The sequence below is a fragment of the Taeniopygia guttata genome, chromosome 5 (genome assembly GCF_048771995.1).
Source record: "Taeniopygia guttata chromosome 5, bTaeGut7.mat, whole genome shotgun sequence".
Classification (NCBI taxonomy): domain Eukaryota; kingdom Metazoa; phylum Chordata; class Aves; order Passeriformes; family Estrildidae; genus Taeniopygia; species Taeniopygia guttata.
The window spans coordinates 30,873,499-30,896,349 of record NC_133030.1 but is presented as its reverse complement, the minus strand read 5'-3'; the positions used below and the strand labels follow the sequence as shown (position 1 = coordinate 30,896,349).

The window sequence follows — 22,851 nt, the reverse complement described above, 5'->3', positions numbered from 1 at the left end:
GCAAGGGCTGTTGATACAGAAGGCTACATTTGCTCAGGAAAACTAAATGGAAGAAAGAGCCATTGAGGCCTAGTAAAGAAGCAGAAGTAAAGCTCAGCTCCAGAGCTTAATTTGTGTCAATGTGTTAGAAGGAAGTGTCATATATGCTCGTGCTGCTCCATCTCCCAATTGTAGCCACAAGCAGGCATTGAGGGAAGAATAATGAAACTGGATTAGATGGATCTAATGAAACAGTCTGGCCACTCTTATGTTTGTACTTCTGTGAATAAGAATAAAAACATGGAAAGGAAACCTTGGAAATACAAGGAAGGAAGGTGCTTCAAAGATGAGCTTTCACCTGTCTGAAAGACTGGTCAAGCCTTATGAACCTGTGGGAGAGAATCTGCCTCACACTTTGGTAGTCAGAATAAAATTTAAGCAAAGATTTTGAGATTACGCTGTAATTGCCCAATTAGCTCTTGCGTGCAAAAGGGATTCTCTTCTATTTATTCATATCCAGCAGGGCAGAAATCCAAAGCTTTCTGCCCACTGTGGATTTGCTCTTCCAATTCATTAGGATTAATTTCTTCACCACCCACACAATTCTCTGAATCTTTTCTTCCCCTCCTGCCCCACTGCCACCTGTCAAAGTTATAAAGATGATTGGTGCTCCTTAAAAGCAGCAAGGAACATCTTTATCCATCTATTTATTGGCAGATGCTTTCTCCACCCCCCCCCCGCCTTTGCTAGACTAGTTCTTTCCAAAAGCCTGCAGTCTGTCAAGCTGTCCCCAGAGCATATATGTGCATGCAGTGATGAACCACATCACCTCCTGTAAACCCAGTGTTCTTATACCCCCCCAAAATCCTAGGTAGCATTTTATTTTGTCCAGTACCAAGATAAACAAGAATATTTTCAAATCTACTGGCCATCAAACCAAATTATAACCTGTGTAAACAGGTCAGCATAAAGACTTCAGGCTTGTCTAGAGTGATTGTTTTTATTTCTAAAGCAGAGGATAAATTTTGGTGGATTAACATAAATGTAATCCTGTTGTCAAGTCACTGGGGAGAACTGGGACAGACTGTTTTCTCCTTTACCTCCTCCTATCTCTGTCCAAAGCTTATACAGAGTCATGGGGAAAAAAGGGGAGCACTAATTGTTCATGCTGTGGCTCATTTACCCATTTACTAAGTGACACCTTTTCAGAAAGATTCTTGAATTGTATTACCAGAGATGCTCTGTGAATTAATCGGTTTGGAAAGAACCATCTCTGATCCTGTAGGCACAGTATGACATTAAATCTTAGGAGTTTTCTTTCAGATGGGAAATCATGATAACAACAGAGGGTCTGCACGTTCATTTTGAAAAGACTGAGTGCTAGAAGAGTGCTTCTGACCCACAGTTCCCTTCAGTGCTGCAAGCTATCTGAACTCTGTCAAAGGAGAGCACAGGTAAACTGGGAAGCCTCAATAAAACACTTTGCTTTGAAATATCTATCACAGTCCTTAAAAAGAAATCAGATCATTTTCAGCAGCCACATCTGCAGAAGAATAAGAATAGTCTCACAATCCTAACTCCACATCAAAACCCAAGGGGACTGCACAACAAGTTACCTAATCACAGAGTCATAGAATATCTCAAATTGGAGGGGACACATAAGGATCATGAAGTTCAAGTCCTTGCTTCTCTCAGGACTACCTAAAACAAAACTATAATGACTAAAAATGTTGTCCAGATGCTCCTTGAACCATGCAAGATTGGTGCTGTGACCACTTCCCTGAGGAGCCTCTTCCAGCGGCCAATCACCCTCTCAGTGAAAACCTTTTTCCTAATGTCCAGTCTGAATTTCTGACACAGCTTCATTCCGTTCCCCATGTCGTATCATCAGACAAGCTAGTGCCTCAGCTGCAGAATGGGAATAACAGCCTTTTTCTTCTCCAGGGAAATAATGGCAAGTACACTGGAGAAGACTGAGAAAAGATCATGCCCTGGAGTGGAAAAGCCTAAGCAGATCCCTTGGGTATCCTGTTCCACCCCCTGGCACAGCAACACAGCATGGAGATACATTTGCTTTAAACTGTCAAGTACCATCTACAAGGTCCAGAGCACAGAACTGCTCAGGGGGAGCTAATGTATCCTGTCATGAAGCACAGCACACAGCCCCCTCATGCTGCACTGTTTTCTTACCCACCTCTTCTGCATCTTCCATCCCTTGAACAACACCCACCATGCTGCAACCTGCGTGTTTGCAATTTACACACCATCATCTTGATTTGCCTGGGCTTTCCTGACAGAACCAAATGAATAGCAAATTGAGCTCTGTGTTTCCCTCCCCCACTCTCCCCTTGCTTTTGTACATGCTGAAGTAAAAAGCTTCCTCTGACTCAGATTTCAGCTGTCACAGATTTCAGCAGTTTTCTCCTAGGAAGTCTGGATGCTAATGACAGAAATAGCAGCTGTCTCTAAATACTTCATCTGCTGTCTGTGGTCAGAGGGCTGTAAAGGCCAGGCCAGCAGCAGGTGTGGTGGGTGACTGCTTCAGAAAATCCCCTATGCTCACCAGGCAGGCTCTGGTAAAAAGGGATTGGGACCACCATCCCCTGATTGACAGGAAGGCCAGGAACAGTTGCCAGGGCAAGCAGGAGGGATGGAGCAGGAGGGCATGTTCTCACCTGACACAGGTCAGGCAGCCAGCAGGATGCAGGGCTGCTGCCCCTCAGCTCGCTACCCAGAAATCTTGCTGCTGCCTCCCATTCCTATGGGAATTACATCCACCCAAGCAGCTACATCCCAGGTACCAAAAAGCAGTCAGAATTTTAATCACCTAAGCATCCCATAAACAGGTATCTTACAGGTGAGATGACTCAAGGCAAGGAGATTGAAGTGGCTTGCTAGAAATGCAATTGAGATGGGAACGAGGACTAAAGTTTGGGTATTTCTCTTTCTCAACATCCAGTGCTTTACTCAAAATGAAGGTTTGGTTGTTCTCGGCTGAAGTCCAAGGACATGCTTTGTTGGCAGCATGAAACAATCTGTTTAGAGCTTTTTGATTCCCACATGTTCAAAGCACTTGTACCTTCCACAAAACATTGTAGTGTCATTGAACACAATGTTATGTTTATCTTGAAAGGAGGAAAAAAATTCCATCTATTATCACATGTAAATAAGAGTTGGTTTTCTACATAGTATCTTAGAAAAGAATGAAGGAAGAGTGAGTTTGACACTTGCTGTGCTAATTATTGATAACTTACCATTAATTTACTCAGACAAAAAAGCATCCCATCATATTATATACAGCAGACCAACTAGAATTTCTTTCACTCTGCATGAAGACATCCCGAGATAGAAGGATGGGCAGAAGGGAACACAGAGGTACCTGAGGAGCAAATCATGTCCTAGGGATCCTAAAGAGCACTATTTAAGTCATGTATATCAATCATCCTGTCTTAATGGGTTCACTTACCTGCAACACTCAAGGCTTCCCACTGCAGGATTTTAAATGGTAGCAGGAAAGTGGAATATTACCTCAAACAGAAAAAAAGTGCTGGTGCCATTCCATTTCCACTAGAATTGTCACAGCTAGAAGGAGTTTGGTGTCAGGTTATCATATCTGAATATTCCAAATAGTAAGAAGTGCCTTGAGATTAGTTCAGTGATTTTCTTCTTTCATGCCTACTCTTTGGTCTGTCTCATCTCAGTCCCTCTTTTAGAATAGCACAGAAGCTGAATAAGAGCACAGGGAAGTCCTAGAGCTCCATACAACCTCAAGTGTGTCTCTGATTCTAAGCAATAACAAGCAGCAGCATACCACAGAGAGCACAACATCCAGCCAGCAGTCACAGAAAATCAGTTGTGCTACCCAGGATTTAATAGCCCAGCAGGTTAGAAATATTGAGGCATGCTCCTAGTAGGTAGGTGTTCATAATGGGCAATATACCTGTAGCTGCAGTAGCATTACAGTTCTCATCCTATGCAATGGTACAGCACCAGTTCTGTTGCCAGACCCATGAAAGAAGCTTAACTTTCTCTTGTGTTTTCCCGGTTTGCACATTTGTTGCCCCTGCTAGTACCAGATCATCCAGGGTGGGCACCAATGAGATAGCCATCACTTCTGGGTGCTAAAGCTCTTTGACAGAACAGCTTTACAACAATGAGTGGCAGAACACTAAAGCTTTCTGACTCGAGTGATAAAACAGCTCTCCATGCTTCATGGGCAGTTCAGATGCTTGACACAAGGGATATTGTGATGATTAATAATTAACTGGTTGGAGAGACTGAGAGCTCAAGGACAGATCCTTCCCATCTGCAATCTCCTGGAGCTGAGGCTGCACTTTTCAGGAGGGAGGGAGGGGAGCTGGTAGGGTGAGAAGGTGACAAGGTTGGTGTGCCCCTGGAAGTCAGCAGCCTTTTCAAGATACTTTGCTAGTATCTTCCAACACAGAAGGTATTATCCTGCACTTCTCCAGGTGGCTTTCACTATCCCAGGCACTGGGGAACCAGGGCAGCAATGATCCCTGCCAGGTCCTGGTGTCAGCTTACCTAAATGAGATGCATCATTAGAAGCTGCATTCGTGTTTTTAATAGGCTTGAACACCAGCTTTAATGAGACACCTCTGAAATCTCAGGAGAGGTAACAGACAGTAAGAAATATGCTTCAAAGTCCTCTGGGTATGAGAGGTAAAATCCAAGTTCAGAGGTACCAAGTACAGGATTTTTAAGTACCTGATGTGTTAGAGGTTATTAACTTGTTCTTTACACTAGCTTTAAAATTTCATCTGCGCAAATTTCTTTGATCCACAAATGGCTTTAACTGCATTAAAATTAGTCAGAACAGCAGCTCCAATAGACACTGAACTGTGTATCTGAGAGTAATTACACATTACAAAGGGAATCCTTGAAGCATTTCAATAACATGCCACATTACAAACAGCACTTGAAAAGCCACAGATGGATGTGTGAGCTGTAGAATATCACCTTTACTCCAGCTTGCTTCCTGCTTCCTTGCCTTTCTCTCAAGAGTAGAGGGCACTTCAAAGAGTATTGAAAAAGTTTAACTGATCCTGTGCAGTTAAAAACTGAAAAACAGATGTGTAAGGAGTCTCTTCCTCCCCATGCCCATTCTTTTTTACCTCCCAATTCAGCTCTCTGGTGACATGTTCCTTCCTATTAGCTCTGCCTGAATAAAAGGGACAGAAGAGTACATGCTCAGCAGTCAGGGAGATGTATAACCAATCTAATAAACACAGTGCCGGGATGAGCTCCTGTCTGTCCCTCCCTTGCCCCAGGGGTGTCCTGCCCGTTTGCCAAGGCCTCTGGCTACCATGATGTAGAACATCTCCTGCCAGCAGCACTCTGCCCAGGAGAGGAGACAGAATTTGACCCAGACAATAAAAACAAATGAATTTTTTAATGCATCCATGTGGTTTGCATTTTTTTCATCCTTTCTGGGGCTTTTGCTCAGCAGAAGTCACAGCTCTTCTTTGTGAGACACATAAGGGAAAAAAAAAGGATTTATAGCATTTCCTTTCTTCTGGTCCCAAGAACACCTGAGCTTGAACTGGACCCATTTAATTTGCCCCTGTTTCTCCTTGGCTTACACTGGAATTCATTCATTCTGTTTCAATTCAGTACAACCTGTTCCTCAATGCTCTGTCCCCCAGTATTCTTGCAGTAGCCAGCACACAAGGCACAGAGCTCCAGCAGTAGAAAATAAGGCTATTCCACATCCAAAGAACTGCCAAAGAGAAGATAGCCAGCTGTCTTGGATAACAAGCAGCCATAAAAATTAGAGTGAATAAAAGTACAGCAAATGGCACTACAATCAAGAACAATGAATGTTAGAGCTGGAGACAGATGGTGGGTGGATTTCAGCTTGGGACATGCATTTTTAGCTCTGGCCTCCACAGATTTGGAAACCTTCAGCACTGCCTTCCCCCCTTTCCACCATGCAGTTCCAAATGTAGAACTAGTTCTGTTACTGCCCCAGCACATAAGCAACACTCATGATGGAACCTCTGGGTATGTACCATCTCAAATGCCCTAAAATAGTCAAGATGTCTCTTCAAAATTGATAGCTATGAAAGAGGATCAATGAGGGAAAATACCTCAACCTTTCCCGAGAGAAATACAGAGGTCAGCCAAATATCCCATGGTTAACCTCTTGCTTTCTCTCTTTCTGCTCCCAAACAGCAAGAGACAGCAATGAGCCGAAAACAGATGTCTAGGAGAGTATTGTGTACCATGGGTACATGAATTACATGGCAAAGCCTGTAATTCACTCTGGAAGGCTACACTGGGCTCCTCATACACTCTAAACCCCAAGGCAGCAATCAGCATCTAGGAAGCTTATTTTCTTGCATGGGGATGCAGTATAAATCACTCACTAGAAAATATTCAGGAGAACAGCAAAGGGGTTGATAGTGCCTTGTGGATTTAAGTATGACCAGATGAAAAGCAAAGTAGCAGATCCAAGGTTGAAGGTTCAGCAAAGCATGTAATCAACAGAGCTTACACTGTGCCAGGTCCTCCCTTTCCCAGAAATGTGGATCTATCAGGAGCCACATGGCAATCAACTCGTATGTTGACACACACAATGAAGGCACTAAACAGGCTGATATGCTTTCGTATTTCTAGCATCAGACACTTGCTTCTGTAGATCAGCATTCCTACCTATTAGAGATCATTTATTTCTCCCAGATTTTCTACTTCCCTTATCATTGTTTTTCCAGACAGCTTAAGATTAATTTTTTAAAAATTAAGTTACCAATTAAAACAATTTGCCAATCTTAGGATGCAGTCTCATATTTTCCTCCGAGATGAGAAGTCTCACAGACTTACATGCTGATAGATAAAGCTCTGAAGTGAGAAGAGTGCTTTCTCTGCTCTGGATCTTTCATACTCAAAACCACCCAGTGTTTGCCAAGAACAGTAGCAATTTTTTTTTTTTCTTTCCTAAAGTTTGAGTCCACTTGTTAGAGAAAGAACCATTAGACTTGAGAACTTTGGGGTTTTTTTCTTCCCCAGCAGAAATATAGATTTTTTGGTATTGATTGGTCTCTGTCTCCCTCCCCAGATCCAGGTGCGTCATCTTGGCATAATAACAGGAACAAGAGGGACTGAAACAAACAGAGAACTAGAATAAGGGCAGCTCAGGTCACTAACATAGCTTTCGGCCCTAGGACACCTATTTAAATTCAGTTCATTGCAATAATGCACAACTATGTACCTGCCAATCACCACACTTGGAAATGGATCTGACAGCTGTTCCAACTTAGTAGCACACTACTGCTCAGCTCTCCCCTACACAAGCTCCCACTGCATGTATGACTTAGTCCCTGTGGGCTGCCCAAGTAGGAGGCTGGATGACCAGCTGAGCCATGACACCAGAGCAGCTCAACCTATGCACTAGGGGTGAGGTACAAGAGCCAGAAGGGTCTGCTTTCCTACTGCTAGCATAAATTTGTTAGGAGTATGACAGTCTCCAGTCCTGTCAACACATCAGCTTTCATCAATAGTAAGGAGGGTTTGCTTGGTTTAGGGGTTTATTTGTTTGTTTTAAGGAATAGCCGAGTAAAATTACAATCCTTGACAGCCTAGTGAGCCAGAAGCTAAATCTTGCTGACAGAAGTGTCATGTTCTAAAAGGAGTCTGCCTTTCTGTAAGGGGAAAGCCCAAAAAGCATCAGAGAAAAATCACTGGAAACCAACTTCCATATGGTTTCAAGAGGAAATGATCATTTCTCTCAGAGCTGCTCAGAGCCAGGCCAAGGGATTGTAACTTTGCCTGTAGACAGCTTCCAGTAGCAGCAAAAGTAAGTGTGGATCTTCTGTATCTCTGGGTTAGAGCTGACCTTACTTTAAGCCCCTGGGCTTATACCTGAAATCCTGCACAGGAGTGTCCTGACTCCACAAGAGTTCAGACTGCCTTGAAATGAGACACTAAGTCAGACTGTCACCTGCAGGAACCAACTCAAGAGCATTGCTGTGGGAACTGTAGGCTAATGACAGGCTCCGCGAGGCTTTTGCTCCAGAAGCAGAGTTCACATATTTTTTAAGACTGTTTTTAGCTTTCCTAGGTTCTCCTCAGGTTTCTTACATTTGCTGGTATAAAAGAGAGCATGTTGTGGAGCAGTTTCCCTAAGGCAAGTAGGACAAGCAGAAGTGAAAAATCTCATATTGCCCTGGATGAGTCAGTTCAAGTCAGACCACTGGGCAACAGAGCACTGGTTCAGTGAGCTTGCTGATAGGATAAATGGCAGGGCTGTAGAGAGCAGTGCCCTGTGTGCAGTCAAGATACAGCTCTTTAGACATCTCATGCATAAGCATACAGTAGCCAGTGACAGGGCTGCAGTGCTGGAGATCTGCAGTAACACAGACAGGTAGCCAGCTTGTCACCTTGACAACATCCATACAGACTGTTCCCCCGATGGATAACACATCTCCAGGCTGTTGCTAAGACAACAAAAATTCACTTATTATACATAAACAGACACACTTAATTGCTGGGCTTATTAACTTGGGCCATGCCACTTACTCTTTTTCTTCTCAATTTATTTAAATCAGATGACCTGTTTCGATTCCTTCTTGAAGGAAAGGACTCAGATGCAGCTCAGTGTAATAGTTTTCTTAATCTTTTCTTCCTCCAATTGATTTCCTTTCTCCAACGATACAAGAGGGGTGGGATGTCTAGTTGCATTTTGTCATCTTCTCACAGGCTTGAAGCAGCCACTGACTACAACACAGTGCTCAGCATCACCAAACTGTTTTTCTTGTCCCTCTGCTCCTGCATTCAAGCAGGGCAAGGGAGCAATCCCATTTTACTACCCTGCCTGATGTCAGCCTGTTGTCACTCAAATGAAATTGATACAGTCTAGGAGGAAAAGAGAAGCAGAAACAAAGCCCAGCTTTCCTCATCCACACAGACTGCCAGGCCGCTCAGCCTGATTTATTTGAAACCTCTAATGTACTGCCATCAAATTTACTGTAACACCTTTTAAACCTTTTTTTCAAAGTCAAGAGCATTTGCCCTGGGAATTTTTGTATTCAAGAAAATTTAAGCAGTCTGGACACACCTCTCATATCTTGGGCTGAGGACTCTGCTGTTACCCAGTGAGAGCAGCTTTTTCTTCTCTCTTCCCTTTTTCTCAGCAGTGGTCTATTTAGGCTCTCTAACCTTTAACCAAGAATCTTCCCTTTTTGGGCCCATAACAGAAAGTATCATAGTATGACATGAGAGTGATTATGAACCCTGAATCCATTATGCAGCATATGCATAGCTGAATTATCTAAACACAGTGCTACCAAACAAAGAAGCAAACCCAACCAAACAAAACACCAGCACGGAAGGCCAACTCAAAGCTCCAGGAAGATGCATAAAACAAGCACCTGAGGGCTGCCTGATCCCTCACACTACCACCTTTGAGTAACACTATGTCTGACTACTCCTAGGAAAAAAAAAGCACTTAGCACTCCTGTGGGACACACTATAGCACCGTGGGAAACCCATTTCCAGGCCCCTGTTAGCTCACCATTCTGCTTTGTTAACCAGTACCCTGTGCTTGGTATGGTTTGAAGACAGAAGAATGAATGAGAATCTGGATAAAGGAAGAGTCAGCTTATAAAGTAAAATGCTAAACACAAAATGTTTGAGCTTACCTCCACAACAAACCTGTGAAAAAGATGAAAACACCCCAGATTATCTCCTAGCCAGTTTTTATTCATGGAAGAGGGAATACTTATGAGTTTTGTGACTGGTCACAGAGCAAATAAGAATAGGGTACACCAGCCATGCCCTTCCAAGAACAAGGCAAACTTTTGAGTGAACAGTGTGTTTTGGAGAATGGAAATGATTCAGATTTGATGAACAGTTTTGGCCAGAAATGACTCACAAATGTTTGAAGGAAAATCATATATATATATATATATATATATGTACATCTACATACATATATATATGTAAATATATTAAGAGTTGCCAGAATTTAATTAAAATCTCCCAAAAGCAATATTTTGCTTTTTGCTCTCTATTTGTTAAATACAAAAAAAAAAAAAAAAAGTGTGGTCAACATATGAAAAAGGAAAAAAAAAATCCTAGCGACTGTCCAATACTTAATCTTTCAAGGCCTCAAGTTCTACTATTGACTTAGAGCAGCCATTCAGCTCATCACAGCAAGAAATTTCACAGCTATCAACTTACTTGACAAAAAATTCCCCTTTCTTGCCATGTGGCCTCCTGGAATACCAAATAGAGTCAGGTGATGCTGTGCTTCTCCACACACAGCAGCTCACAAACAACTAACAAGCTGCGCAGAAATGGGGCCACCACTTGCACTAGGATTTTTCACTTTTCTGACTAAGCAAGCTAAAAGCATCTGAGACTTTCACTTACAGTAAGCACAAACATGTTCACATTTTTGAGTAACTAGACTTATTCTTTTCTCCAGAGAGATAATGACATGGTCCATGATCTAGTCAATGCTTTACAACAATCACTTCACAGAATGAAGTGCTTTGTGTGCAGTCCTGTTGCTGTTTCTGTACTAGACTCAAAGGCTCCTTATGTACTGAAGACAGAAGGAAAAAGCATCTCCCTTCCTTCAGTCCATCTACAGTGACCTGAATATTATTTCTGTCTCCAGAGGGAATGACAAGTATTGTCAGTGGAATCAATGGAATAACTGTGGGACAAGGCTGAGTAAGAGAGTCCCCTCTCATCCAAAGAGAGGCTACATCACTGCTCCCCTGGTTCCCTGCTCACCAGGGCTTTTCATTCTCTTCTGCAGCACATCTCAGGGGCTCATTTTCCCCAGGAGAAGGAGAAAACAAAAATGCCAGTAGATCAAAACAGTTTTGTATGTTATCAGCTGCAAAGACAGGAGGAATTTAGGACAACCTCAGCTGTAATAAAAGAGGGACAATAGTGATAGGAATATCTTTTCCTCTAATATGATAGCATGAATGTACTATGCAATAAGCTGAAAATATGAGCCCCCAAACCTGAATCTCTGCCAAGCAAATTATTTTTAGTGGAATATGTTTAGCTTGTTAAAGATTTAAAACCAGGAAATAATTGCAGTTACTCTTATGCCTGATTGGAGTAGGCAACATTTATTAATGTACAGTGACTAAATAAACTATTCCACTGTAAGCCACAAAAACTTCAAGTGAGGTGGGAACAGGATAATATCCTGACTAAAAAAAGTCAACTCTGTGCCTATGGTCTAAGTAAGATCTGTTCCACAATAAACAGCTTATTGAGGCAGACTGGAGGGAAGAGAGCTGCAAGCTATGAAGGGAAATTTGATTTGTCCCCCTGAAGGCAAAGTGGTAACTTACTAATCTGAGCAAACTTTGTCACAGATTTTATAGACCTAGTTATGTCTTGCAGGTCTCCAACCAGCAGATGGCTTACATTAAGTTCATGCAAGAGCTCAATTCACACTGGTAAAGAGATTCATCAGTGATCAAATCCATGATCCATGTTGTTATTCTGTGTTCACACTTGCACATTAAATCAGAATTCATCATCCTGCATACCTAATCTTTCAATTGTCCAAATTGAGAAGCAAAGTCCACCTGCCCTGTCTGTTTTGCAAGTGTCCAGGTATGTACAAGCTCTTTGGCATGAGATGGGATATAACCACCCTGTGTGCTGGGCGTGAAGAAGGGTTGATTTTGATGACAATATTCAGAACACTGAAAATACTCAGTGACTTTTGCTCCATTATTTTATGCTGAAGAAAACAAGCCTACAAATAGATCTATCTGCTTCAGCAATTTGTGCAAAACACCTCATTAAATAGCAGCACTTTTTTCCTAAAGAAGCCTGCTTCATATACAATGGGTAAAAGGATAAATGGCTATAATCTTTGAATACACAAGACCACACAGAGTGGGTATTTCATAGCTGCACAAAGCCCATAATTGAACTTCTGCCCTAGGGATAAGTTTTCCTGCAGTGTAAGTGCTTCCAGTTGCCATACAAGGGTCATATTCTTTGTCAGGAAAGCAGAACTTTACATCCAGTTAATTGTTGTTCCCAGCTGTCTTTTTGTTGTTGTTGTTGGGTTTTTTCCACTGAGGCTAGTTTCCCAACAGTTATTCAAGCAAATGTGCTCATTTCCCAGTTCCCCCGCAATTCCCCACCACAGTGTAACAAAGTGCAGATTTTGCATGGCTACATTCCAGGCTTCGTGGTGTTAAAATCATAGCAGCAATGGAAAAGCATGTAGCTGCAATAGTCATGAGGTAGGACTTGAGCTACAGGTGACTCAGTGGTAGTCAAACAGATGCTGTATGAAAATAGATTGATTTCTGTGTACAGACTGGTTAATCCATGGAATTAGTACTTACACATGAAGATTTCCATGGTTTGCTAAGCAGCAAAAACTACTAAGTGTGAAGTAAATGGATGACCTCAATTCTGTTCACTGTGTCTGGGTGCCCATCTCAGAACACAGTGAACATGAACAGCAAGCTCCTTCTGCCTTAATTACTTAAGGCTTCTTCTTTGGTGTCAGTCAATCAAACATAAAATGGCAAAGACCATGTCCATCCAGTATTTGGATTTCTTCAGCTCAGTGGTGAAACATTCACTGGTTTGGGATGGATCAACAAGGGCTGAGAGGAAAGCTTAGGCCATAGTCTGCTGCAGAACAAACTGAAAAAAGTGCAAGGAAGCCAGTGGATATTATAAAAGGACAACACAACTCCTTTATGTTCCTCAAAGGATTAATGATAAACTCTTGCATGTGCATTTGCAATGTGAGTCCCTTGTTAGCAGGGAGTAGCTACCACCTATTTGGGTTACCAAAACATCTTGGTTGAAGAACTTCTTGTGGGAGTTCACAGTCCAGGCTGCTAAGCAACCAACCAATAAACACTCAAGACCAAAGTCTTGGGAAGGATTTTACACCAAGTTGCTCAATTTGACCAATAATAGTTCTGGAAGAGGTAGTTTCAGTCCACTGTACTTGTGCTTTTTGCACTGCTCACCAATGCAGATACAGTCCTACCTAAATAACCTTTACCACTCACTCTTCCCTCAGAAAACAACCCACCTGTTTTAGTTCACAAAAGATCCCTTGAACCTTGTGATAAAAAGACATTTGACTTTTACAGCAACCCACTCCTAATCTCTTTGGTGTCTATTCTCTGGCTTTCCCCAACAGGGAAACCCACACTGTTCTGTGGGCTTCCTGGTAAAAATTGGCACTGCCTGATGATAAAAAGCAAACGTATGCTGTAATCTTAAAGGTCTGGAGCTGGATATTTAGAGCTCAGTCACCACCTTGTAAGGTCATATTTTCCCCAGAAAGGTTTATTAAATTTGTGGAACATCTGAAAAGTACTTTTTTTAAATCATTAGTTGATAATCAAAGAAAAAAGGTGAAATACATAATCATCAAAACACTCCTCATGTGAACATGATTCTCCTAAGATTCTGTCAGACCAGCAAGCAAATAGGCTGTGCCAAGCCGCCTTCTCTTTGGGGATTTGTGCCAAGATTTGGACCTTCTGATTTGCTAGCACAGAAGACACCCACTCACAGTCCCCCTTGCAAGAAGAGGTCAAGGAAAACCCCTTGCTACCCCTGTGATCATTCAGGAAATATTACTGAGCAGCATGTGCCCATGGCCCTTTCTGTGCTGAAACTTCACCAGACAATTTCTTACTCTTGCTGTTGCAATTAACCTTCAGAGAACATTATTAACTACAATCTTATGCATATGAGGAATTGATCCAGATTATTGGAAACTATGTTCTTACATGGCAAATCTACAGATGTTTCTCCTCCTTAGATGAAATCCTAACCCCGGCCCCACAGCCTGGTAATGCTGTGGTAATTCACTTAAAATTAAAGGAAAATTATCTCTAACACATAGTGGTGATCACATTTTCTTCCTTAAGTGGGGCACTGGAAACTGAGAAGTCCACTCCTCATCCAGTGCTCCTCCTGAAAAATCCTGCAGAAAATCTGGCACAATACCTGTAATCTGGCCAAATATGCTAAACACAAGGGAAAAAAAAAAAAAAAAAAAGTCAGCATCATCTCTGACATGAGAGGATTATAGGTTTGGATGAGGAGTTTGGGCCAGGGAAGAGAGGGAGGGGGAGAGAATCAGCCTCTCTGGTCTGGGGATCTGTGCTTGGCTCCTCTTTGTACAGTGCCTGCCCTCCAAGCATGAGCTCCCAACCCAGCCCCACTGCCTCCCAGTCAGTAGTATTTCATACTCACCATGTCATAAACATTCAGAATCACTGGTTCATTTGCCATTGTTGATTGCAGTAGAGGCTGGATTAAAACCTTTCAGTTCCTGCCAGATGTGTGTTGATGCCCCCAGGGTATGCTTTTACCCTGAGCCAGATAGAAGAAAATGCCTCATCCTACAGTCGCTGAAGGAAAAAGGAAAGGAGAGAATTCTCACGGTTGGGTGTGTGTGTAAAGTTGGTTGCAGGGAGGCAGGAAGGCCTGGGTTGGGTTTGCTGGTTGTATGGGGTATATTTTGGCCCTCCACGCCGTGACAGATCCAAGGTTTCTTTTGAACTCTGTAGTGCACTTCGGGGTCTGTAGATTCATACACCACTGTAACCAGGCATCGTCCAAGCTCTTAAATCCCGATCCACGGAAGACAGATTGTGAGCCCTAACACAAGCCCTCTTCTGGCACCGTGAGCAAGGTGGGTGGCAGTGCGTGCGGGGAGATTTCCCGGCAGAGCCGAGTGCCGCTACCGCAGCGGGCTGCCAGCAGTACGCAGGAGCCCGGGGCACCAAGGCACGGAGCGGGGCCGGAGCTGACGCCGAGCTCCCTCCCTTCCTCCCAGCCCGGGATCTGCCCGCGGTGCTGGGGCCAGTCCGCCCGGAGCCGGGATCTGTCCGCGGTGCTGGGGCCGGTCCGCTGGGATCTGTCCGGGGTGCTGGGGCCGGTCCGCCCGGAGCCGGGCTCTGTCCGCGGTGCTGGGGCCGGTCCCGCTTAGGCACTCGGTTGAGGTTTCTCCGCCGCTGGCAGGACATGGTGAAGAGGCTGTGCCAAAGGGATTCCAGCGCGGGGCTCGGCGGCGGGAGGAAGAGGAGGAGGGGGCTGGCTGCCCCCAGGGCAGAGAGGGGCTGCCGCAACCCCCATCCTGCCCACGACGTGCAGGCAGACCTGGCGTCGGCGCCGAAGTTAGAAGGCAGCTCTTCGCGGGAGATGAGGCGGGATTAACCGGACTGGGGCTGGAGAAAGATGCCGAGCAGACGATGCTTCCAGGCAGGGTACGGGGCCAGGGCTGGACACTCCAGCTCTCTGTGCTGCGCTCTCCGTAGGGCCAGTCCTTATTTCGCGATCAGCTCGTCCCGAACCGGGCAGCTCCTACTGACTGACAGCCGAGGGAACCTACCCCGTCCCCTGCTGGCTGGATGCATCGCTGCATGGCACACGGTGGGAGGGCGGGGAAGGGACCAAGCGACTGGGCAGGGCGAGTAGTTTCACTTCTGGCAGCAGCAGGGTCTGGAGTTTCTTCCTGGAGCTACTTTACACTCGTGTTAGGACCGTGAAGCTCTGCAATATCTTGCCAGCAAACACTCCCCTCCGACCTGGATGCGAGAATCAACTATAAAATGCACTGCAGTAAATTCATCTTCCTTTTGCTCCTCCTCTCTCTTTAAAGGGAGAGCAGTCTGTGATGGTGCTGGGAAGGAGCGCAGCTGGGAGAGAGACAAGGGAATTCCTGCTCCCAGAGATTTGCAGTGGTGTGGAAATCAGCACTCTGACCTTAAACGTTCATACATAACAGATTTCTGAAGCGGAAGGGGAAAAAAAAAAAAAGCAGGGATGACCTCATCCGAATTGGAGGCGTTTCTGAGGCTGAGGCTCTCTGCCAGCTCACAGCCAACCAGATCTGAATGAAAATTGCAGAGAGCCTGTTACATCAGCAAAGCCCAGCATGCCTCAGCCCTGTGCTCAGCCACATGGGAACTATCCCGTCCGGAGAAGGGCTCACCTCCCTTTATCAGAGTGGAATGACAAGACCATAGAGCTGCAGCCTTGTAAAAGACTTGTTAAACAGTGTGCAGGACAATTTCTAGTGAAGACAGGCAGAAGGAAAAGGAAGCGACTCCATGTCCTGCATAGCTAAGCGCCAGCCCAACAAAGTCAGACAATTTTTTTTTCTCCAGACAATGCCAAAAGAGATCCATAACTACTTTGCCCTAGTATGCATTTTGAAAATGCAAAGCCACAGCTCAGGTTTAGGCATGATGACATGAAACATGGCAGGGACCCCAGTAATTTCAACTGGACTAGTCATTCCATGGGTGGATTAGACAACTTCACACATATGGTACAGGGACCTGCCCAGCACCCTGACTTCTCCCCCATCTCTAGCTCTCCAACCCACCAATTCAAACTGAGCCATTAACCATCTGTCTCAGCAGCCTGCATCTGAAGGAGCAGCTTGTGCAGGTGGGTAAAGGTGCTTCCTCCTCCTTACCATCCTAGAGTCTAGATACTCCTCAGAGGACAGACTGAGCTCCCCCCATTTTAAAGGCTATGGAGCAATGGAGATCTTCTTCTGCAAAAGGCTAAGCTGCCTCGTTCATGCCCTAACTTGTGAGACAAACCGCCTACTGAAACCCAGAGGCTCCTGCCAAACTGTCACAGATACCCTGAGACTGTCACTTTTGGATATGTGTCCTGCTCTAGAAATGGTGATGCTTTAAGGAGACTTGAAAGGAGAGGGAATAACTGATGTAACTGGAAAAGAAAAGCAGCACTACAAGGTTTTCCCACACTTACACACATACTTATTTGCCAAATTAACTCCAATGGCTGCTATGCTCAGAGTTCACTAAAATCAGAGACTTAAATCAGATATGCATTTCAGAGACAGATATCTATAAATACTTAGGATTCAGGAAAGGTGACAGCTTCAATGTTTTGTCCTGTAAACATGTCAAAATTAATCACCTAGGGAAAAAAAATATGACCAGAATGCCACTTGTAAACTTTAGGGACAGAAGAAGGGGGAAATAAAACCAAAACATGCCTTTAAACTAATCATATTGCTTCAAGAGATCAAAGCCAGTCTAAATGTGCATTTGTTATTTAAAGGACTTCTTCTGTAGGAGAGACAGTAAATGTCACTTGCACATTAAGACACGAATTCTCTCCCTCTAACTTGAAACAACTGTGAGAACTACATTACAAAGGCCATTGCTTCAGGCTCCCTTTTCTGCCCCTTCACAGAAAGAAGTTTTTCCACATTGTGACTTCACCTCATCAGTGCTTCAATGATGCTTTGAAATTTCCTTTTTTTATGCCATTCTATTCTAGACAACTTATTCCAGCTTCTAATAGAAGGGATCAGTCTGAATTCAAAGATCTCATTAATATGAGGTGTTTTACAGTCACAAACTCTTCACAAAGCTTGGCTTGCTTTGGGCTGTGTTGAAATGTTTCATCAACAGCTCAGGCTGATGCAAGTTTGGAAAGTGAACTGCTCTATTTCAGGAGCATGAGTTCAATCCCACAGATAGCCTTGCTGCTTACAGGCACCAGAGCCCATCTCTTGTTAAAACATTACAAAATAAATGAATTGCAAATACAGAGGAAAGGGAGATTCTTCTTACTACTCATCAAAGCAGCTAGAACTAGAGCTTTGGGCTGTGCTTTGAATTCTTCTTTTAAGCACTTAGACTGGTTTTAGGAGAAAGCAGACACTTTTTTTTCATACATATACCTAAAGCTAGACAGCACCTTCATTCACATTTAAGCAGCCTATTGCAAGCCCAAAATTTCTCAGATTCTCCACATTCTTAGCACTTCCTTTAAAGGGATTCACATATTTGAGTTTATCTGAGATCATCCCCAACTTACTATTATGGTATGTGTGCATCCTCAAGGATCAGTGTCTAGAGGAGACAATGTGGTCTTACGTCTGTTCTTTGACTAAGAAAGACGTGAAAAGGGTTAAAAGGAAATTAGTACTGCTACCCAGCATGGACTAAAAAAACAAGAATCAGGTACAACCTTAAGGAGTTACCTGGTACATTAAGCAAGGCAGACAGTAAGTAGCTGAGAATTTCAACCACCTCCTCCAGGTCTCAGTCACAAAAGTGGCATTGCTGGGCACTGTAAACAGACCTGAGACATTCCACTGGGGCAAGAGCAAAAGAACAGCAGTGCAACAGAAAAATAATGGCTACATTAGATGTGATGGTCTATCTGTGTGTTTGTCTACTTGTATTGCTATTCAGGAATTCTAGTTTAAATTAACACTTTTCCTTAATCTACCCTCATGCACTTTCAAAAGCAATCCAGCAGACAATGGGGGTTTCAAGCATGTTTCACAGCAGGACTGCCCAGTTTAAACTTCAAGACACTTAATGGTCTTCTCTCCACATCAGGCTCACCACCCCTGGCTGTCCATTATATTTTTTGACAACTTGTCATTTTGAATTGTATAAAGTGCTTCTACGCATGTCAAGTTGTCATTATTATCCCATTCTGAGTACATTACCAAGATTATCCTCTTTAAAGAAAATATTAAATGGCCATTGAAAAACTGAAGACAGTATTTTTTCAGATCCTTGAGAACGGTGGAAAGTATGCAAGAATTAAATGGAGTTGCAATTCCTGCCTTCCATCTACAGGAATAAATCATCACCTGGACAGGTGCTAGACCTTTGTAACCTTATTCTGGGAGTATGAGAGGAGGTATTTTGATTAAGGAGTTTGAAGGAATTTAATCTCACTTGTAACTGAGGCACTTGCACATACCAAGGACATAACTGATCCTGGTTAGACCTGAGTATGGCCTATGGGAAAAAATGGGGAGAGAAAATCAGCACAGGATGCCAGCAATGTGCTCTTTTGTGTAAGGTAGCATGTGAAATAATTAACTTCTTATTGTACCACAAAGGGAAATAACAACACTCAAATTGGATTACTTCAATACTTAAAAAAATTTCATCCAACACTGTGGGGATTCATAGCTCAAAGCTAGGTGTGTGTTAGTAGAAGGGGGAAACAAAGTTAATATTCTAATTTACTTCCTCATTGAGTCAATCCTGATTTTACACTTCATTTCCCTTTTCATTCACAACATTTTAATATAAAGCTCTTTGTCAGGAAGCAATGAAGGCTGACAGCTCCTAACATGACTGACAGGGCAGGGTCTCTGCCCAGTCCAGGCCTCTGGTCCTACAGGCCATGATCAAGGTGTGCAGGGCAGGCCTGCAGATGGTCACCACATTCATCCACAAGTCCAGATCATCAGGCAAGTTTGTAAGAATAAGGCAGGCCTAAGGTCAAGTCAGGACATCAGCCCATGGGTCAGGTCCAGCAGAGCAGAGCTGGAGAGCAGGATCCTATCTGTGTCACAGGGGCAGGGACTTATGGCCCCAGGCTGGGCTGAAATGGTGCTCCTGGGCCACGAGAGGCCTCGGGGGAGCACAGGACTATCTCCTCTGTTTACAGAAAGCAACACTGTCAAGTGAGAGCCACACAGAGTACACAGATCTTCAACCTGGAAAGCAGGACAAAAATGCCAAACATTCCTGTTCATTCTTATGCTAAGGATTAGGAAAATAGTTGTTCGTATTTTTGCTATTAAAAATTAACAGCACAAACTATCAAAAGCAGCCAATAGGTGCAGTTAAAAGGGACAGTACACAGTAATTTGTGCTGTATTTCTGGGAAGCAAAGCAGGCTTAGTTTCAGAGGATTTTTCCACAGCAACAGCTTCATATTATTTATTTGCATTATGTTATAATAATGTTTAGAAGCTGTGGTGGGAGGCAGGGATCTATGCACTAGACACTATATGAATACAGAGGAGAAGAGTTCCCTCCACAAAAAGTGGAAATTAAAGAGATGTGACAGGCAAACGGCAAGAGAAAAGATACATCATTAACCCATGTCACAGAGGTATGTGGAAGTAAAGTGATCAGACTTCAGCCAAACAGCATAATCTGCTGTTTAGTCAGGACCAAAGAGAACAGAAGGAAGGTGCAATGCCACACTTGTAAAGAAGACAAGAATGGATATCATAAGATGCCATCCAAAAACTCAGAGTCTGCTTAACCCTGAATGTGTCTAAGATGCCTCCCTCGTGGTCCAGGACAATATTTGTTCTGCTGCTGAGCCTGCCCAGAGCTACCCCAGCTGAGGCACTGTGGTTCTTCACTCCTGCTGCAGTCTGACAGAGACCCAGGAATCAGCATGGTGGCATGTAATATCCCCAGATTACTCAATCTGCCTGATGTGCTCTGATGCATCCTGCTGTGCTGAACACAATCTTGAAAAAAAGCCATGCTCCTTCAGAAACACCCTGTTGAGGCCACTGAATGCCTTTTGTATAATCACCTGTTAGATTAGAGAGAACTGGAAGCCTAGTCTTACATTATCACAACACCGTACATCCTTCTTGCTCACCACACAACAAAGGATTCAAGAGGCCTGGGCTCTATTCCTAAAGTGTTTTATGCATTTAACACTGGGTGAAGACAAGTGACAACTGAAGAAAAGGAGACAGAAGCTCCAGCATTTGTTTCTAGACATATTCTCCTGCTACTAAGCGACACTGTTCCAGCACTCTCAAGCTGTCTATGGATTAGTGTCCAGGGTCTCTTTCTCAGTCAAGCTATCATATTCTGCAGAAAAGTGATCAATGCTTTTACAGGATATTAATTAGACACATATACTCACCACAGTATTATTCACAGAATTCAGGTGTTCCTTTTTTCTATATCTAAACCTTTCTTTGCAGTCCTTTCACAGAACCTGAACTTCTATAAAGAAAATAAAATCACAAAAGTAATGAAAGGTGCTTCAAAATCGGTCCAAATTTTTCTAACTTTCCTATCACTTTTCTAAATTGTCTGCTAATCTCTCACAAGTCTAAATGAAGGAAGAATCTGTTTAACTGTACCAAAGCAAAAAGCTGTGTTTTCTTCTACAGAGCTACTGAAATCCAAAGCTTCAGATTAAATACATTTGTTATTTAGGAAGACAGAAGCTATCACAGATGTCATGGGTATGTATTGGTCAGAAACTGATTCTTTTAATAGATCTTCCCCATCTTACGTTTATCAGCAATCCTGTAACACAAGTCAGATTGTCATCTGAGCAGCAAAAAAATGTGAACCCAGCCACCCAAAAGGTGAGGAGAAACAATTCTGTCTTGCAACAGTGATGAAGAAGGTTCAATGGAGGTAGGGCAGAGAGGCTGGGAGAAGCACAAAGGCCTCTTGCAAAGTTGGTTGAGTTCATGGATGTAAAGGTGTTTCTTACCCCTCACTAACTTAATTCATCCTGACAGATTTTGGGATGCTGTTCCTACTCTGCATCCTTGCTACTGTCTCAGTCTCTTGCTGCAGTTCCAGGACCATGGTTTGCCATGAAACACAGCCAAATGGCTGTGCTGCAGTAGCCACTCTCCAAACCCAAGCACACCAACTTCCTTTCACCCAGTAAAGAATCAGGGAAGGATGAATGGGAAAGAAGCAGGCTCCTGAAGGCATGCATGGACAGGGTAGGCATCAGAGCCCTCTCCCAGGGCCATTTTGCTCCCAGCAATTTCCCCTATGACCCACCCAAGGACAGAAGCCAAACCTACGTGACTTCTTCAGGTGGCAGAGATGATAATATCACCATTCCAGCAAAACTATGTTTGCTACCTTCATATTTCTAACTCATGAATGCTATGAAATGCCACAAAGCACTAGTGGTATGTCACTAACCACTCCAGCTACACCAGAGAGATGGCAACTCCTGACAGGACTACTATCAATAGTCTCTGAATCATTTTGAGATGAATCAGACTGTTCAAAAATCTAATAGTCATGCACCAGCTTTCTGCTTCCTTACAAATCATGAGTAATACTTGCATTGAACAAGGAACTAACATTTTGAGGAAAAATAATCTCTAGTTCTCCCTGTTTTTTTCTGCCACTGGCTAATATCAGGGCAACAATTTTCAGATTGCTTACCAAAATCTTCTCATGAGAAGTTATCTTTAAATGACATGGAGGAAAAATAATTACATTAATGTTTCCCAAGTAGTTTTTATCTTCCTAAATATTCCTGTCATGCTACCTGCTCCCCAGAGGATGAGGAGGCTAGGTGGCACTGCAGACTAATGGACTAGCTTTTTGTTATTGGAATTGAATTTGGTGATGATCTCAACAAGCTCCATAGCTAACATAATTTCTTCAACCCTCAGTCACAGAAGAAATCAAAGGCAATAGGCCTAAGCACATAATTTCGTAAGGTCAGTGCTGGAATGAGCAGCCAATGAGAGGGAACTCACTGCTCAGTCTCATAACTTTGCTTGATGTAATGGAATAAGGATATAAATATACTGCTTCAGTCAATATTGCTTCAGATATATATCAGAGTTTGCCTGTTCTGCAAGTTCTTCATATAAGGATCATGAACACTGAAGAACACACACTCCCACCTGCAGCCATAACCTAACAGAGAGAGTCATATTTGCTTCTTTCTGGTTAAAAATGCCTTAATAAAATAATTAAATAAAGTTAGAAATAAAGTAATAGAGCATTTTTCTTCCTATGCTGCCTACTTTGCCTAAGTAGTATGCCAGTATCAGAGGACTATGTTCCTATTAAGAAAAAAATATTTTATCAGTAAAGGTGTTATGCACATATCCTGCTCACTAAAAAAAAAATTCAACAGTCTATTTTCCACCAACAAAGCAAAAACCCCATAGCAGGCTTGCTTGTCCCTGTACTTTGCTCTGTCAGCTTCTTCCAACACCTTCTCCCTGTATCACCTGCTCCATAGACACACACACACGTGCATCTTAAGTTCTCTACATTTTCAGACTTCCCCAGGCCACATACTTCAGCCTTGTTCAAGCCCCTTCCCAGA

General features: G+C 43.3%; 1 protein-coding gene across 1 annotated transcript in view; it reads right to left on the bottom strand.

The window, feature by feature from the left end:
* LOC100221884 (deubiquitinase DESI2) overlaps nt 1-15,760 on the bottom strand; it is a 54,535-nt gene extending 38,775 nt beyond the window's left edge. The window contains exon 1 of the mRNA XM_002200458.7: nt 14,218-15,760. Within this exon, the coding sequence (XP_002200494.1) occupies nt 14,218-14,256 (39 nt within the window). The 5' untranslated portion in view covers nt 14,257-15,760. The remainder of the gene's footprint in view (nt 1-14,217) is intronic.
* Nucleotides 15,761-22,851: the final 7,091 nt, after the last annotated feature.